The sequence below is a fragment of the Sinohyriopsis cumingii genome, chromosome 18, assembly GCF_028554795.1.
Source record: "Sinohyriopsis cumingii isolate HCF-2022 chromosome 18, ASM2855479v2, whole genome shotgun sequence".
In the NCBI taxonomy this organism is placed as follows: Eukaryota; Metazoa; Mollusca; class Bivalvia; order Unionida; family Unionidae; genus Sinohyriopsis; species Sinohyriopsis cumingii.
Genome location: NC_142978.1, coordinates 101,804,379 through 101,823,986, shown reverse-complemented (window position 1 = coordinate 101,823,986; position 19,608 = coordinate 101,804,379). Strand labels below are relative to the sequence as shown.

The 19,608-nt window shown below is 33.2% G+C and overlaps 1 protein-coding gene across 2 annotated transcripts in view; it reads right to left on the bottom strand.

Moving 5' to 3' along the window:
* Positions 1 to 430: 430 nt before the first annotated feature.
* LOC149777608 (myb-binding protein 1A-like protein) overlaps positions 431 to 19,608 on the bottom strand; it is a 133,972-nt gene continuing 114,794 nt past the window's right edge. For both annotated transcript variants that reach the window (XM_089942260.1, XM_089942259.1), the window contains exons 31-36: positions 18,436 to 18,507; positions 8,010 to 8,054; positions 7,560 to 7,625; positions 5,927 to 6,031; positions 1,924 to 2,048; positions 431 to 1,011 (exon numbers count right to left, since the gene is read on the bottom strand). In XM_089942260.1, coding sequence (XP_089798386.1) covers positions 741 to 1,011; positions 1,924 to 2,048; positions 5,927 to 6,031; positions 7,560 to 7,625; positions 8,010 to 8,054; positions 18,436 to 18,507 — 684 coding nt within the window. In that variant the 3' untranslated portion in view covers positions 431 to 740. The remainder of the gene's footprint in view (positions 1,012 to 1,923; positions 2,049 to 5,926; positions 6,032 to 7,559; positions 7,626 to 8,009; positions 8,055 to 18,435; positions 18,508 to 19,608) is intronic.

The window sequence follows — 19,608 nt, the reverse complement described above, 5'->3', positions numbered from 1 at the left end:
TTTTGTATGCATATGTACATTATTAGTAGACACACACCTTATAGGCAATCATATGCATTTGGCCCCCCCCCCCCATGTGTACATACTAAATGGACGGCCCCAAATATCAGTCTGGACTAAAGCAACATTTTGGAATAATTATGAATTCATTCAATGGAGTTCAAGGCAATGACAATGTGAAACATCAGGACTCTTGTCACTTATTCAGAACTCTATTCTTTTCAATTTGTGACAGAACATTTAGGACTGCTTCGGATTAAATTCATAATACTGTAAGATCCCCTTAAATTTTCATTTTATACCTTAGAGAATTATTGTTTCTTAAGTTTACTTTTGCTTCTTTTTGATACTTGTTTAGGACCACAGAGTTGTATCATGTGCATAAATGAAATTGGGAGAGTTCATAGTGTATAAAAAGAATAAGGGGAGATAATCAAAAACCATTATTTTATTAGATAAACATGTCATTGATGGATACATAGGTGGTACTGTCTTTTATATTAAATTATTAAAGCACATAATAATGTTGACAAAAAGTGGAAGGACATGAGTGGTATTTTATGTCAGATATTTCGATATAATACCGACACCTATATCTATATAATGTTCTGAAATAATTTTGCAACATCATCACTACAAACAGTCCTGTATGTATATATATATTCACTGCTCCATATTTTACAAATCCTAATCTTCAATCATCATTCTTAGACAGAAAATTTTACATTCTCAAGTCCGTTTCATGAATCACTAGTTTCCCCAGTTTTCTCTTCAGGTTCTTGGTAATCCTTATCTTTCATCTTCCTCGTTTGTGAAGATTTTTCCATTCCATTGGCCAATTCCCCATTCATCTGCTGCATTGTGACAGGCATTGTAGATTGATTCTCCAATAAGTCGCTTTCTGTATCATGATATAACTTGGCCTGTTTTGTAGGACTTTCACATTCATCTAGGAAGTTCTCCCCATCTCCTTCCTGTGACTTCCTCTTCTTCTGATTATTGCTTTTGTTCCTGCACACAAACAAAACATCTTATAAAATACCATTATTTATGTTTTATTTGATAATGTCCTCTCTCAACCAAATGGTTATTTATATTGAACAATCAGGTAATAATACAACCATAAACAAGACACAAATAGAACCAAACCTTTAAAAAAATGCTACCTAAAAAATGGAACATCCTCATGTTCACTTGTTCAAAATCGGTTAAAAGCTTGCTGACATCTGATGATTCAAAAACAAAATTGACAGGTACAGACCAAAAGAATCTGCACAAATTACAGAATTTAGTTCAGTGGTAATTAGAAGTAACAAGATTGGGGCCCGCATATCAAGCCAATGATCAAAGCATTACTGTGAACACAAGGTCACAAAGGGTAAGCAAATGTGATTAAGAATTAAGTTTTAGCTTCTTAATGGTTGACCTCAAATTTCACAATAAAATCTATCATGGAGGATAGGAAATTTAAGCAAATTATTTTTTTGTAATTAAAGCAAAAATTTTGCTTAAACTCAGGGTCAAAGAGTGTTTTGCAGAATGAATCATCTTAGCTTTGTAGTGATTCATCAGATATGAAAAATATATTAAAAAGAAATTGTAAAGCTTCATTAGAAACCCCTAAGGCAATTTTTCAATGACCGACACCAACATAGGAGCGAGTGAGTGAGTCTCAGAATGAACTGGGTTAGTTTTATAATGAGGTATTCAAAATATGACTTTTTCTGTAACTTTAACTCTGACCCCAAGATAAATGAGGCATGGTAGCATGTCACTGGATGATTGACAATAAGTATGATAAGAATCAATCAAGCAGCTTAGGAAATGTGCAAATGAGAAACTTGAACCAAAAATGAAACTGTTCATGTCTCACTTCCCTCTCAGGTTCAACACAATAGAAAATCCTAAATAAAAGTTAAGTACCCTTGGCCTGGTTCTTGAACCTCTTCTACATGAATTCTCTGGAGCCGTTGATAGATTTTCTTCAGGTCTCTAGTGAATGAATCCTTCAGACACTCAAGTCTGGACAGCATTTCGGCTGAAATGACCTGCAACAAGTAGAAATCAAGAATGTTTAACCAAAACCCAACATACATTTTACATGACTGTGACCTTGATCCCAAGGTTATAGAGGCTAAGTACGTGTCTGTATCTGCTGAGATCCCAAATGTAAAACTTTGCTTCTTGGCCAACCTATTCATTCCTCTGAAGTTAACACAAATAAAGATACAAGCCCTAACAAAGATTTAGTTTAAGTCAGAAATAGCCAGAAAGAGATTGGTTTGGTCTGTGGTTTTACTGCATAGCAATACAACCCACACCCTTTTGTTTGCTAGTCCAGCAGGTTAACCATCAAATCTTCAGGCAGAAAGTGACATGGATAGCTGCTTAATAGCTATGTGCAACAAAAGTTGGAAATGAAATCTGGATCTTGGGGGGGTGCTTTCTGTGGACATTTTTCCAGTGCTGTTGATTTTCTATTTTTAGCATCCTATTTTAACAGCACACCAGGATTATTTGCTCAACAGTGAAAGCCCTCAATGCCAGGATGCATTCTGCCAAAAAAGTATCAAGTTTTTGGTAATGGTGACCATATCTGATCGTTGACATTACTGTATAAATTTTAAAGGCCCTAAACTTACAATGCTTGTTAAACAATTTGGTCATATTTTGTGGAGAAGATATCAAAAGTTTTAGTAAAAAGCTTCAAAGTCTGTTTGGAACATTCTGAAGTCATTATTACAGGTCATGCTGGCCATATCTGATGTCAGATCCGGATCAACTGTATACAAGACACCCCCCTTTTTAACAATGACCTTACTGTAAAAAAAATTATTAATTTAAACCAGATTTATATGAGAAACTTTGTCAAATGCAATTACAAACATGATTTGTGTGGATTCTGTAGAGTGCATACACTTAGCACTGTCTCCACCTCAATAACAAAAAAATATAAGTGATTTTTGATGCTGGTACAGAAAATATGCTTAAACTTACATACAAAGCATAACAATGAATTGACTGCAATTAAAAGGTTGTTTGTTCAGTCAATTAATTAAATTTCATCCTATTACCAGCTTGCAGTTAAAAATATTTGTGTGCTTTTTTTATCCAGATAAAACGTTTGCCAAATAATCTTTTAATCTTAAGAGCGAACGGGAGCGTATATAGGATTTGATGTCAAAGAACTGAATATTTGGAAGTCTAGAAAACTGTTCTGCATCCTCACTTTTTAACCAGGAACAATACATATTATTAGATACATGATTCATACATAAATCATAATTAATTACAATTAGTTCTTGTTCATGATGGGAGAGATTCTATCACCATCAGTCTTTCTATGGCAATTCATATAGACTTTAAAATTATGTATGGAAAGGTTGTTTCTTACTCCAACAGGTAACATATTCGAATTGTTGATGGTATCAATGAATTATAGAACCGTATCATTTTGTACACTGGAGTTTGAAGATAATCTGAATATTGAAAACTTTATTACTGACCTTTATCTAGGATGTGGATGGATGGAAATCACAATGCCATGCTTCCATCAATGTGAGCTTGATAAATATTAAACTACACCGCTCCCTCGATAACTAGCGCCTGGATAACTCGCGATCCCGCTTATAACGCGGTGTTTGTCTTGCCTCCTGATTTTTTCCAGACAAAATGTATTTAAAATATCTTTAAAATATGCTGAACATGAAAAAAATCACGATAAGAATTGATAAATTAAACCTTGATACATTGCTCGTTTTATCATCGAAAATGGTGATTAATGCCCGTAAAAATATAATCCATATTTTGCAATTTGCAAGCTCTAGAGAAGAATTAATTTCAGAGATCTCCAAAACGCTTAATTACGCGTATTTGGATGCCAATTTTTGATCTGGGACGCAGAAAATCACTGAGGCTGGAGTCCTCCGTACGCATGTAACAGGTGCGCGGGAAAATTCAAAGATTTGCCGGTCCTGTTTCAGCCACCTGCTTTGTGGGAAAATGTGTTGATCAGTTTACTGTGCTGATATTTACAATGACAGAATTCAGTGACTGAAAGACTCTTTGATGTACTGTTGCTATTTCATAAGAGTACATTTAAAAAAAAAAGAACATGATGCAAGAGCTAGGCGGCTAGTTCAAAGGCTTTGACTTGGCGGCCGAGTGAGAAAATGTACTGATATTTAGTGATTGAATTCAGAGGCAGAAAGACCCAGTTTTAAAATCCTAGCGAGACCTCTGTTTAAAGATATCATATATTATGTAAGTTTTTAGGATAAATAGTTGTCATTATACTGTAAATAAACAGTCTGGTGAAATAGCGATCAATGAAAACTTCTGGTAAATGTTAACAGGTGGCAACAGAGAATGAAATAAACACCAATTAAACGACTTCCTGTGTGAAAGTCACGTTCTAATCCTTTAATTCCGTTTCAGTGTAAACATTATAATCACAACATAGTCTGTTCATTGAAAACACGAAAAGAGTCAATCGACCGTCACATCGAAACCCGTGAGTACTTCTGTGAGAACCTAATTACATGTACATGCCGGCTTTGTTTTGATCAACAACTTGGGGAAGTGTTTGTTGCATTAAAAAAAAAAATCGATTACAAGAGACCTCGGGTGCTGAATTAAGGGACTTGGAGCTGCCTTTGACGTAAAGCAAAACAGTAACAGAGACAACGACGACGATAGTGACTTTGAATGTTTCATAGAAACTGATGTCATTAATGCCGAGACTGTTTGGGAGAAATTAGTAAAGACTCATGGTCCTGAGATGGGCGTTTCTCTTGATGGAGGAGTGGATTTGTGCTGACAATGATTGCCCTACAGCCGAATACATGTCAGATGAAACTATAATTATTTCTATAGCGAACAAATTTGCAGCAGAAGACGATTCTAACTGGAGTAACACAAGTGTTGAAAGTGATGCAGACACTGATGTTGCACCCCCACCCCTCTGCACAGGAAGCAAATATTTTGATATTGCCATAAGGTGGATGGAGACCCAAAATGTTGACTACGTAAAGCTCATGCAGTTGAGAAATCTGAGGGATTTTGCTCGGCGGCAGAGAAACCAAGGAGTAACACACAAAAAAAATTAACTGATTTTTTCAAAAAGTGAATTGATATTTGTCAAGCGTGGCACAAACGGCAAGTATTAACTTGTTCTAATTTACGTTGTTTTAAATTTGTAGACCAATTAAATATGTCAGTACTGATTAACTCTTGTTTTTTTTTGTTTTCCATTTTACTTCTATCGCATTCAAATCTATCTATCTATCTATCGTTAGATCGAAAAGAGTCGATCTTTTGTGTATAAAAAACTTATAATTTGGCTCAAACAATAAAACTAGAATGTATACAATTCAACATAAAACTTAGTGACGTAGTACACAATGTGTGAATGGTACACATGTTCAGCGAACGGAAACAACGTGGAATAATGTTTCGATGATCGCCTCAATATACTGTAATTTATCCTGAAATTTTTAATGTTGTCCTATGAGAAAATAATAAAGTACACCGTTATGAAGAGATATTTATTAACAGTTAATCTCAGAACGATTATAAAGTGAGTATTCAACAGTATAATCTGCCTACCCCCCCCCCTTATTTTTCCGTTATGTCGTCAATCACTTTATTGGTTTTGGGCTTATTTTATAGGTCCCTCGATAACTCGCCCCTCGCTTATAGTGCGGTCGATGTTTCTGGACCCCGATGTGCGCGAGTTATCGAGGGAGTGGTGTACCTTCATGTCTGAAAGCTTGGTTAAATTTGTTCAAATTCTGCTCGGCAGTTTTTTGGGAAACCATTTAGATGGGTTTTTAAAATATTTATTAGCATATGACACGTGATGCATGCAGGGTAATACCATAAGGTTAGCTAAAACCTAATGGCTATACATAATGAGAAGACCAACCTTCTGTGCATCCTGGACCGATATGGCAGCAACTCTTAAAACTATCAGCAGAAGCTCGTGTAGGTACTTACGCCTCACATCACATCCTGCCAAGTCACTAAGCACCTGAATGATACAGACAAGAAACTTTTATAATAATGGCATTTATGACCATCCAAATACCAACGATCGTGGCCTAATTTTGTGATGATTGTACACTATGCAACAATTTACATCCGGTCATTATGTTTCATAATTCTAGGTACATACATACATCCATACATAGGCAGGATGCAACAAATATATGTAAAATGCAATCTAAATTGAACTTAAGCCCATGAAATGTTTCTGAAATGTTGATCACAGTGGATACGGTACTAAGGGAAATATGTAAACTCACCCAGTTTGATGATTTTATCATAAAAAAGCTTTAAAAATAAACATCAGACACAAAATTTAACTAGTCAGTTAATTCAAATATGGGTCATAGTTATCTAGTTTTGTGATGGTGATATAATATTTGAGATGCATTCCATCACCTGGTTTGCAAGAATTGAAATCAAACACCCAGTTTATTTACATGTATATAAATCGCCCCTCAACCCCATTCCTGTTAGGGCAGATGCTACTGAAATGTAGAAGAAAGAATTATTGAGATTCGCTTATAATGTACATTTTTCTATTCTTTTATCAGTGCAATGCTGAAAATGCTGCCAGGGTAGCAAAATATCTCCCAACTGCATCATGAGTTTAGAACTGAATGCATCAGAAAACCCCAGAAACATGTAATTTTATCAAACTTTAATTTTATTTGCAATCCACAGTTAAATTTGCATATAATTCCTTTCTGCATTAAATGTTTCTTCTTTTATTCTTTATGTGCCTGGAAATCAGATTTTTGTGTTAATCACTTTCAATCACCATTTCCTTTTCATTTCACTTCATTGGAAGAAAATAGAATTGCATTTATAATTTATATGACAGGTTACCTGTTCTCCGAATTGTTAATGCAAAGGGAGAGAACTATAGATTTTGTATCTTATCTTATTAAACATGAAAACAGCACAAATTCAAAATATTGCATTGAATTTATGACATTATCGTTGCAAAAAATATTTTTATTCCATTTCAATCAAATAAAGATTGTACAGAGACCAATGACAATGTCATCACATCAATGCCATGTATGTCTCTACAATGATAATGGTAAATCTTGTAATGGGCAACAAAAAATAATGCAGCAAAATGATCCTAATCTTTAGATTATCTTGAGGAAAGGCTTTCAACCTCAAATCCTCTGAAATCATCATTGTGTATTAGGGTCTCGGCAATCCTTATTTCAGACTCAAATCTTAGATTATGGTGTAAATTGATACCTGTAAATGAAGAAAGTTCTTGAGCAAATTACACCTCAAATAATGCTTATTCTTTCCTTTTTTTACACACAAATTACATAGCTGCATGAGAGTCACAGCATATGGGGACAGCAGTGGCATAAAAGCAATTGCAGAGGTGCATGTTGAATATTATTTCTTCAATTATAAATGACATGAAAATGAAAACATCACCTACAGTCATAAACAAGTAAAGGTTTCATTGTTATAGTACCATTGGGTCTATAGGTCATGAATAATATTTATATCTGCAAACTTACCTTACTAATAGCAACCTTCAGCCTCTCCAAAAAGTTGTTCCACTCCACATCACCCATACTGTCTACCTGGCAATCAGAGATTGAAATATAATTACATGTATTGTTATTTTCTGCATTTATTCAGATGTAAAAATAATAATTACTCTTCCAGTCTAAAACCACAATAAAATATTTAAATGTCTCAAAAACAAAAATTTCAGGCTTTGGAGGGCTGATGGGTAGTTGTGACATTTTTTTCTTTGTTTTTCATTATGACAACTGACATTTTTTGCCAAGACTACTGGTATGATATTAATCTGCCAGTCCTTCTCTAAGGATGATTTATTTAATCCCAAAAACATTTTTTCTTTCCAGTCTATTGTTCATACACATTCATTGCAATCGAGAACTGAATGTTAACAAAGTCATCTAATGTGGATTTTTCATGAGTGATAAATGTTCAGTACATACCACACTTCTGTTGATGATAGAAACCAGAATGGAACACGCCTGGGTCTGAAAAGAAAACACTATGATGTCATATTGCAACTAGCTTCAAACCATTAGACCATAAAACTATCACAAACAAAATTAACCCATTTTAATTGTACAGCACACTGATGAGAATTAAAATAGATTAATACAGATTTTGTAGACTAAATAAATAGCTTCATCACAATTCACATATTTCTATTAAATACTGGTCACACTGTACTGTTTTTTTATATGGTTGTTAAGACAAGCATACAACTAGTGTAATGAACCAATTTTCAACATCTTATTGTTTATCGAAGAGCTCAGTAACTACTCTCAAAATTACCAATGTATCATAAATACAAAACATATAAATAAACAGCTTGTCGTTCTGATTGTCGCGGTTGCCAAACAATAGGTAGCCATTTTGAAACGTATGGCATCATCCCAATTTGATTTTACTTTTTGGGGTATTTTTATGTTCTTTAAAACTTGCTCATCCCAAATTTTTCATTTTTTTTTTATTATTATTAGGCAACCAACCTAATGAGTAGAGATTATGTATACACTAATTCCAAATGATGCCTTGTCTGTTGTATCTTCAGGTTTAATAAAAGTCTCATTACAGGTTGTCAATCATTCATTACAATTTGTAGAAAAATTAGCTTCCACTACTAAGAAATCACCAAGTATACAGATTTCATTATATATAAAATCATTTCAGTTTAGTGTATGCATCACCCTGTGCTGTTTCTGCTTGCCTAAAATTGATATAGCAATCCATGCAAGATGTTTTACGATAATTACATCAATTATATTTATTGCAACAAGGTGACATTTTAATCTGCCCTATCGTCTTTATTAAAAATGGGTTCATTCCTTATTCATCACAGATCTTGTATATATTTCTGATCATGCTAGCTGAGCATCTTGTGAATCCAGATTCTGCTTAAAGCGTGAACAACTGTTTCAAAGTCAACTATGTCAGTTAGCCAACAGTCACATGGAAGATACAAATTAGTAGCGAGATTTGTGTACACAATTCAAATCAAGATGAATTATTTCTTTAAGCATCATGTAGGATAGACAAAAATGAGCAGGATATAGGAATACTGAGTGGTAGTATTATCTAATTAATAGATTAGTCAACAAAATCAAATAATATTATTATTAATATTATTATTTTATTTATTATTATTATTTAAGCACCAGTAATAACAACATTACTGCTAATTATGTACTGCTAATGGTGTTCAATGCATCAATAATACTAATCCTATAATCAAAGCATGCAGCTACAATTGTATTATTCCTCACAAGATACCATCTGTTTGTGTTTCAGTCGATAGCTGACTTTGGGGCAAAAGAACTTTGTATCAAAGTTGCATTTTGGTTTACATACCCTCTATAATTTAACAAATCCCATTACTTAATAATAAAATAATTAATAATAAGAATAAAATACTAATAATAAAATTAGTATTAATAGCAGTACAAACAATAACAGTTTTAAAAACAATGAATACTGTAAATGAGCCAATGTCATCATTGCAACACTAGAAAAAAGACTTACGTAAAATGTGTCAAAATCAGTACTTTACATATAACAAAAATACTGTATTCCCATCAATACATACCTTTTCAAATCCAAGAAATGAATGTTAGACTTTCAACTGGCAATGGTTAACATGAACTGTGTAAAATGATAAAAATGCTACTCTGCCTTTACAGTCTCCCCTGGAAATATAGCCAAACAAGATCCCTGTTCTTATATCTTTACCTGAACAGGAAGCCAATACAATGCTTCAATACCTAAGACTTCCTGACCCCAAGCCCAGGTACCCAACACTTCCCTGACCCCAAGCCCAGGTAGACTCAAATAAATAAGATCAAAGTGTTGAAGACAATAACACTAATCCTGATAATTAGAAAGTATTGTGTAAGGGTGGCAAGAGTTGACTTCCATCCATTAAAATGGACATATGACAGGTGACATTTCAATTATGTACAGTCATTGATCTAAATAAGCTTGTGACACCTGTAAGACTTTTTAACCAAAGAAACCCACAACAAATTCAAGTTGATTTAAGAAAATTGCAATAATTGAAGCAGAAAATCCAAAATAATACAAATGTGCCAAAAAAATCTCTGATCAATAACAAAAAAACAACATAGTAGATCTCCTGATTGTCAAATTCATAATGTTAGCTGTGGACATATGTTGGATATTCTAAAATTGTTTTTGTTTTTTTTAAATTTGAATTGACTTTAAGAAATCAACTGCTACTAAAAGCTAGTGTTGCAGGATAACATGATTATATTATATGTACATGCTCACTTACATTGACCATTTTTACTCAACTTTTATAATAAAATGAAAACCTTGAAACAATGTGCATCATCTTATTTGACAGGTATCAACATCAAGATGTTAATACCACCATGGCCTCCACAGATACAAATCCCACTTAAAGAATCTTCCTCACAACAATAGTTCTATAAAATTAATTATCTCTAGTACTGGAAGTGAGAGAGTTAAAAGCATGATTCATTTGTATTTGTATATGTAAGGGTTAATCCACTTTACATCATTGGGTTTGGCTTTAAAAATCACTTAATCCATGTGTGTGTGTGTGTGTGTGTGTGTGTGTGTGTGAGAGAGAGAGAGAGAGAGAGAGAGAGTTAAAAGCATGATTCATTTGTATTTGTATATGGAGGGGAGAGTCAGGTACATGTATGTATATGAAATGGACTAGATCAGAAACAATGCCTGGATTTATAGGGTGCTGGTCTGTAAAGTCAGTGGCATGAATTTACAAATGCCCACCCTACCCAGTAGGTAGGTTAATCTGAGGATCAAAGAATCATGGCTTCATCAAGAAACCTGGAATCTATTTTTTGGGAGGGGGTCCTATTTTAATACAAACTTTCATCCATCCTGTATAATAGCCACAACACAAAAATATGATCTTAGCCAGCTTGTGAAAACACTAAGAGAAACAAATTGTACCTGATCCCAAATATATCAGAGAATAGTAATGTTACAGACTATTAAGTGAACACCATACTATTCATTCATAAACAAGAAAGAGAGATAATTATTTATGAATCCATAAACACCAAAGAGAGATAATTATTTATGAATTCATAACACCAAAGAGAGATAATTATTTATGAATTCATAAACACCAATGAGATAATTATTTATGAATGACATATAGGGTTTTTGTGTCAAAACTTTGATCAAATTTCTAAATGTCAGGACCCACATGAAGGTCATAAAGTTTCACACAAAAATTCTGAGATTAACTTGATAGGCATTCTCCCCAGAAGTTTAAAAGAATAAACACACAGACAGCCTCATTAATACAGTAAGGAAATCAAAAACTGCTAGAAAGCTTAGAGATTAATATCAGGTTTTTAATCACACTGCTCAGGTCATACTGCACTGATAAAGATAACTGATAAATGGCTTCAAGATACACATAATAAGATCAATATTTTTTTTATAAAGCCTTGGATTTATATGACTATGACATACTTATTGATAAGCACTTATAAAATTTAAGTAAAAAGATTACTTCCTGTATATTGTTCTGTCTAAGTGACCAAATCCAGCTGATACAATTCAACATAATTGTATCAGATAGAGATAAAATCTGGTGTGCCTCAGGGGTCAATTCTATGACCAATTTTGTTTATCTTGAACAACAGCAACCTGCCACTGTATATAGAGAACAATGAAACTGACATACATACAGATGATGCACATTGCACACATCAGGACAAAGAACACAATCTAAGAAAAAGTGCAGCATGATACTAATCAAATGAGTAAATGGTGTCAATACAAAGGAATGTATATAAATAATAGAAAGACCATGGTAATGCTGCCCAGAACATCAAACAGACTATTCTTGTAAAACTCCATTTGCTTATATGTAAATGATGAATACATATATAATGTAGAATGTCATAAACTCCTTTGAGTATATGCTGATTATAAACTATCTGATTATAAACTATCTCAGAATCATCGTGGAGACAATATCTATAAAAGTCTAGCTTCCAAACTAGAATTTCTACAAAGACTGAAGAAATGTCAACCAAGTCATGTAAGTGAACCAGTCAAACCTAGCACAATAGTCACTTTGGGTGTAGAATAAAATCCCCCAGCAAAATGAAAGATAGGACATAATCCCTCCCCCAGTCTGTTTTTAACACAGACATAAATACACTAGCCTATTTCAGAATCTGATACAAGCAAAAAAAAGAGAAATGTAACATACTATCATCATACCTAATATTTATGGAATTTCATGTTTATCCAATAAAAGTATGGTTTAGCTTTCAAGTAATTATACTTAAGTGCAAAAACAAAAAAAACAAAACAAATGTGGCATCAATATCAAATACAAGTGTTAAAAGCATCGCAAAACGATTTAATGCAATGGAATAAAAGTGTTTGGAGCAATGCTTGAAGTGACAAAATAAATGAATCTAATATGAAAACAATCATTAACTTCCCTGTCTGTCAAGATCTAACACCCAGCCACAAATGTCTTTTTTGGTATGTAGTGTATATTGCAAAAACACCGCAGTTTAAAAGAAAAACTTTGGTCGAATGATGTTCCAACTGCCATTTATGCTCGTATTGGGATTCACCGTTTAATATTTGGGGCTGTGGAGCCTGTCAATTTGTAAACAGAAATAATTCCACATCTCAAATACTTTGAAGAAAATATTTTTACTCTGATTTATAAAAGAAAAAAAACCTAATATATCCATCATATTTGTGAGAAAATATTCTTGAGGAAAAAGAAATAGAAAAAATATACAGGCTTGAATGAAACTCCCAATGTCCCCCACCCCATTTTTAAAAAACAAATGGTCAATTTCTTAAGCATGGTAACATTGAACCAAGCATTGAATTCAAGAACTGTATAATCTTTCAATTAAATTATGAAACAATGAAATCAGGAAGCTTTCAGGTTTGTACAATGTCTACCATGCTCTTCTTCTGCATCAACAGAGGAATTATTTGTAAGAAATTATAATCATACATACATAGGCACACAGTAACAGGCAAACACAGAGCTGTTGAGTATCTGGGCTTCTTTTTTAAAGGAAGAGAAAACTCGGGGAAAAATATCATGTATAATAGATTTGAGGCTGGCAATCAGTCTATTAGGATAATGTTATATTTGAATTGACACTGTTGCATGGTAGTGAAAAGCTTTTATTTTACATGAGCACACTCACATGTGTACACACATACAAATGAAGTTGAAAAATAAAACAAAAAAATGCAAAATACATTAAAATGCAGCAACTGAACAATGGCAAATGCTAAGGATATTCTCCAAAATGACTTTTTCCAGCCAATTTTATTCTATCAATTCCGGAACTAAAGCCCCTTAGGACAGAGGACCCATGACAGGGGTAGGACAAAAGGGTCTTTTGGGACAAAACTCACTCAGGTGGAGAACAAAAGTACCTTGATGTTTGATATTTACAACATTTGGCATTTTTCACTGCTATAATGATTGCATAGTTTATGTATTTGATCAAGTTTTATAATTTTGTAACTCTATATTCATTATGGTGTACAATGGTCACCTTTGCACTCTTGAATAATTTTTTACACTGTGTAATATAATGTGTATCTTTTCTAATGACTAAGAAGCCGTTTCATGAAAGTATTTTATAAACTGTATTTTTCTTTTGATACAATACAGGTGTACTTGTATAAATATCAAACAAAATAATCAAATGTACTGAACCTATCTAACACTAGTTACAAATCATCACTATACAAACTAAACTAACATGCATACTATATCAAAGCACATTTGTAAATCATTTAAATACCTAATTAAGCCAGCAAATTCCTACAAATTAATGGTTGTAAAGTGCAGATCATTAATATAAACCATAAGCTTTCATCAAATGCAGGTGTAGGTTGATTAAAGAATCAAGGTATGTTGCATAATACTAGTTTTCATAGGTGCTACTGAAACATAAGTATTCCCACATAAATACCTTTTGTTACTTTCAATTGCAGTTCATTTGTACAGTTCTGGTTCATTACACCTTTTTCACACAAAATCATAATTACCCACTTCAGCTTGGATAACTAATTGTAAACAGTTAACTGTGTAAACATGTCCAAGTGTAGAATTTTATAATTAAAAATATCAAGCATGTGATAAAATATTCTATTGTAACAATTATATTACTTTTAAAAAAAGTAAAATTATTTTCTTATTCTAATCAAACACTCACAGTGATTGCCTCTTAAAATTGCTGTGATTTAAGCAAATAATTTAAACAATGAAAACCATAAGACAATTATTTATTTCAAGAAATGTAAACAGGGTGTGGGTGGCTTTTGTCCTTCTAGTGACTAGATTTTGTCCAAGGGAGCTCCTGTCCATACTCCTCTTCTAGCTAGGGTCAGCCACATTGCCTGCCCCTCCCTCTCTCAATCTCTCCCTCTCTCTCTCTCATGAATAGACATGAGTAAAGAAATATCTACTGTCAATGAAACAGTGGTGTGCTTAATATGAAATAAACTATAAAATGGCCTGTAAACAAAAATATTTTCTTCCACAGATATTGATGAAGTGTACCTACAGAATAGTGTTTTTCTGCTATGCAATTACATGGAAATGTCAAATTACAAAACACAATTGAGTATCCAACTATGATGTCTTACTTGTGATGGACATTTTCAGACAAATATTGATAGAAATATAAATATAAATGTGCCTGATACCAGAATATTTATAGATATATATTGACAGAAATATAAATGTGCCTGATACCAGAATATTTATAGATATATATTGATATGAATATAAATATAAATATAAATCTGCCTGATACTAGAAATTCACATAGCCATGATATTCATATATATAGAGGCACACAGGTAAAGATGACATGGGAATCTTGGTACTTGGGTATTTTCCCATTGATAATAACCTGGGCAATAAAATAAACCATAAGTACCCGTTTACTTTATACAAGTTTTCTGCCAGTGCCTGTAAAGGCAGCACTCATTTTGTTTTCAACTTGACAATACGTTTATCTGAGCTGCAAGCACATGTCTTTTTCAGTGCCAAACATAAGTCAATCCTGGAAGGGGACCTAGTGTTGAACCGTGATGCTGGATTGGAACTTACACATTTTTACAGAAGGGTTTTGTCACATGGTCAACATTTTGTTGATCACATGACTCCATTCCAGAAGTCATTCCTCTGATGAAGGCCTTATGATAAGGTCGAAGTCATTCCTTTGATGAAGGCCTTATGATAAGGTCGAAGTCATTCCTCTGATGAAGGCCTTATGATAAGGTCGAAGTCATTCCTCTGATGAAGGCCTTATGATAAGGTCGAAGTCATTCCTCTGATGAAGGCCTTATGATAAGGTCGAAGTCATTCCTCTGATGAAGGCCTTATGATAAGGTCGAAAGCTAAGAAGTCATAACCTATAACGCTACATAAACTTATCTATTCTTAGTATGTTATTCAATGCCAATGGCTGTAGTCATTCTAGACATCACTTTTTTATAGAAAAAATGACATTTCATATATATATAGGCATATTAGGCAACAGACATGACATGATTTAAAAAATGCATTTTGCCTTTTAAAAATGGCATGTATGTTAGATGGTTTCAAATCTTTTTTTCTGTTAAAAAATCAAACACGTCCTCAATGCACTTGTTGTTTTTATTCATCTGGAAATCTGACAAAAATTTAAAGTTTTTAATGACTACATGTCTATTTAGGAACAAAATTAACTGTTAATTTCACACTAATTTATTGTATCATGTGTACATAAGGTGCATTTGATATATACTGGATATCTCACAACCATAACAAACACTCTTGTAAGCTCTTTAACTCATCACTAATTCTGGGGCCAAAATCATCCTGTATCAAAACTTGTATCATTGTATATAAAAGCAATGCATTAATAGTCACCTACTTTTCAAGGTTGACAACCTGATATTTTTTTTATTTTATTTTTTAAATAATCATTTCTCCCTGCTTTAAGCAGTCAACGGAGTTTATGAACATATGCATACACAAGAAACTTTCATTTTATAAGGATAACATTGTTTAGTGAAGAAAAAGAATTCTGGCTTGCAATAATAATAATAATAATAACAAATTATAATAAAAAGTAATAATAACAATACAAATAATAATGGTATCTGGTGCATGGTATTGCTTAAAAATTGTTTTCAATATTTGAAAAGTTAAAGGTCAACCTGCATTTATTTATTCAGATGGACAGATAAATTGTCAATAGTAATTCGTTTCCTATAGCTTTAAGTCTAAGTGACAATTTTTCTGCTTTCTTTACCAGAAAATTAAAAGCCATTTTCACAACATTCAGAATTCAAAATAAACATGATTTACTTCAAGCTGTAATCAATTAGTCACCATACAGGTAGAGACTGATAGTTAATGGATATTTCTAAATTATACAGTCCCCAAAACAGCACAAAACAAAATCATTCCTTTGAAAAGCCCTTAAAATACAGTGAAACTCCACAAAAACACACTTTTCTTAAATGTTCATTTGAAACATGACCGTAGTCAATCATTGCGCATTAATCTTTATTTTTGTTGTTGTTGTTGTTGTTGTAGGGTTTAATGCCATTTTTCAGCACAAGATAGGCTATACATGGCGGCCAGTATAATTGGTGGAGGAAGAACCCTGGAAAACCCCGGGAAGAACCACGGACCCACGAGAAGCTACTGGCAGGCTTTCTCACGTACCAACGTTAGCCGAGGCTGAGACTCGAACTCACGCAGACAGAGGTGAGATGGCAGTGATCGTAACGGTGAGCGCTTTAGACCACTCGGCCACTCGGGGCCCCCTTTATTTTTGAAAGATGTCAGTGTTAATCTTATTAGTACTGAGCCATGAGCTATTAAACCATTCAGTCTTCTCTTTGTTTGCCTTCAATGCATTCTGGGGACAATCACTGTTTACCTGAATTCATAAATCCATTAATTTAAGTAATTGCTAATCATCAAAGTCAATCTCACACCTAAACATTGTTCAAATTGTGGGGCAATAAAACATAATAAGAAAATGAAAGCCACCAACATGAGCACATAGCTTGGTGGTGTTGCTAGACAATTGCAGTCAGCTGACCAGTGAATAATGTCATCCAGTCCTTATGAAAATGACCCCACTAGTGATTTGCTCAAATAAACAGATGTCAGAGTGTTAATTAGTGGGTATCTACAATGGATAACAATATACATGCATGAAGCCCTGGACAGGATTAAGTCTGGTGTTAGATAAACACCTTTAGCTCAAGATGTCAGTACTCATGAGTTGACCATCCGAGGATGGAAGAGTAGCTGAAAATCAATCAATAATTTAAAATATAATAAAGTATTATAATTTTCAGCTGATTAATTCTGGCAGGATGAAATTTATACAATGTTTACTGACCATATGCATACATACTGAAATGAAAATGTGCTTCATCTTTTCATATGGAATTTTGTTTCTTTTTTTTGTGCATTGTGACAATATTACATAGATTTTTACTAGAACTATTCATGCTATGTTAGACACGTATATGTATGTACCAACACATGGTTCTCTGCATAAAGTAAAATATTATACATGCAGTCAATAATATTTCCACTACATGTGTATTTCTCATTTAATACACTGATTTAATGGTAACTGTGCCAATGAAACACATAATTTCAATCCCCCCACTTCTATTACTCCCATCACCATCTTTTGGCTCATGTGTCTGCTTCAGCTACCTAACTTGCTTGGTTATAGTACAATGACATTTTGTGTCTCCTGACCTTAGCACAGTTACACTGTACACATTATTTAGGTTATAGCACAATGACATTTTGTGTCCCCTGACCTTAGCACAGTTACACTGTACACATTAGTTAGATAACAGCACAATTACATTTTGTGTCCCCTGACCATACACTATACTCATTAGTTAGACACCTGGCTGAGAAAAATGAACTCGGAGAAAACTGTATCCAATAATATAATAAACAATCTCTGTGTGTGAAGAAAAAACCTAAGCCTCTCACAACCCATACATGGTTAGTAAGGCTGTATCATTTCCTAAATGTATGTAAAAGAATAGACTTGAATTAAAAACCCATTTTAAAACTCAACCTTTTACCAATCTGCTGGTTAGGCTTACAGCTGACAGCTATATATACATGTGCTATTTAAAGCATGCATGATGTACCATGCTCGACCTCTTATTATGACAAAATTCTGTTTTTGGGACACATCTTTGTTGAACTTATCTCCTTAGAACTGTTGTGATATTATTTCATCCTGCTTTATACAAGTATTTATATGATGAATAAATAAAGCAAAAAAATAATCTTAAGTTGCTACTAACCTTACTGAAAAAACGAACATCATCACTGCTGACTGCCTGCACTAGGGTGTCTGACAGGGGCCAGAAAAACACCTAGAAGTAGTAACAATGTTATTCAAGACATGCATATTCACTTGGCAAAAGGTACAATTAACATAAGCCTTTTGACTTTGGTTGGTTCATACTTGCTGAATACAAAACACTACCAAAGTGATGTAGCAAACGTCATTTTTCAACAACAAAAAATTTAATCTGGAACATACAAGTTAGTAATGATGTTATTTTATTTATTTAGCTAAATATGTTAACATAAATAATTTATCCAATTAAATTAAATTAAATATTTTTTAGCTAAATTAATTAATTTCAACAACTACAAGGGGAATATCTTGTTAAGAATTCTATGATTACCATGTACTGCCTAATATAAATGTTACACGATAATGGAAATTAATACAAGAATATTTCTTTGCTAATAATAATTGTTATAAAAACAATTACACATGGTTTGCCTTCAAAAAATAGCATGTTGGGTTAATGGTTGGCCTTCTAACTGGATTTTAGTACTAACATTTATACTTAAAAAAGATTAATTGTTTACCTTCAAACTGGATTTTAGCCATAACAAGTACACTTTACAAAAGTTGATGGCATACCTTCTAACTGGATTCAAGCCATAACAAATACACTTTACAAAGGTTGATGGTATACCTTCTAATTGGATTCAAGCCATAACAAATACACTTTACAAAAGTTGATGGTATACCTTCTAACTGGATTTAAGCCATAACAAGTTCACTTTACAAAGGTTAATGGTTTGCCTTCCAACTTGATTCTAGTCATTACATGTACACTTTGCAAAGATTAACATTGAGGGACAGGAAGTAGAAACGATATCCCATATAAATTATTGTAATATAATTGATAACTTGCTGTCTTTTCAAGTAGCCTTATTTGTAAAAAGGCAGAAAGTACACACAAAAAACTATGTATGGCATATGAATTGAAATAAGCACAGAGTTCTGGAGAAGTTAGTATTTGCAAATTCTAAGCAATCGGACTAAAATGTATACATACAATTTGCAGTGCATTTAAATAACACAAATCAGTTTAAGTATTTGGATCCAAGTGAAATGTTTTCAGCATATACTGCTACTGCCCAACTAAACTGTTTTATGATGATTTGTTTTGATC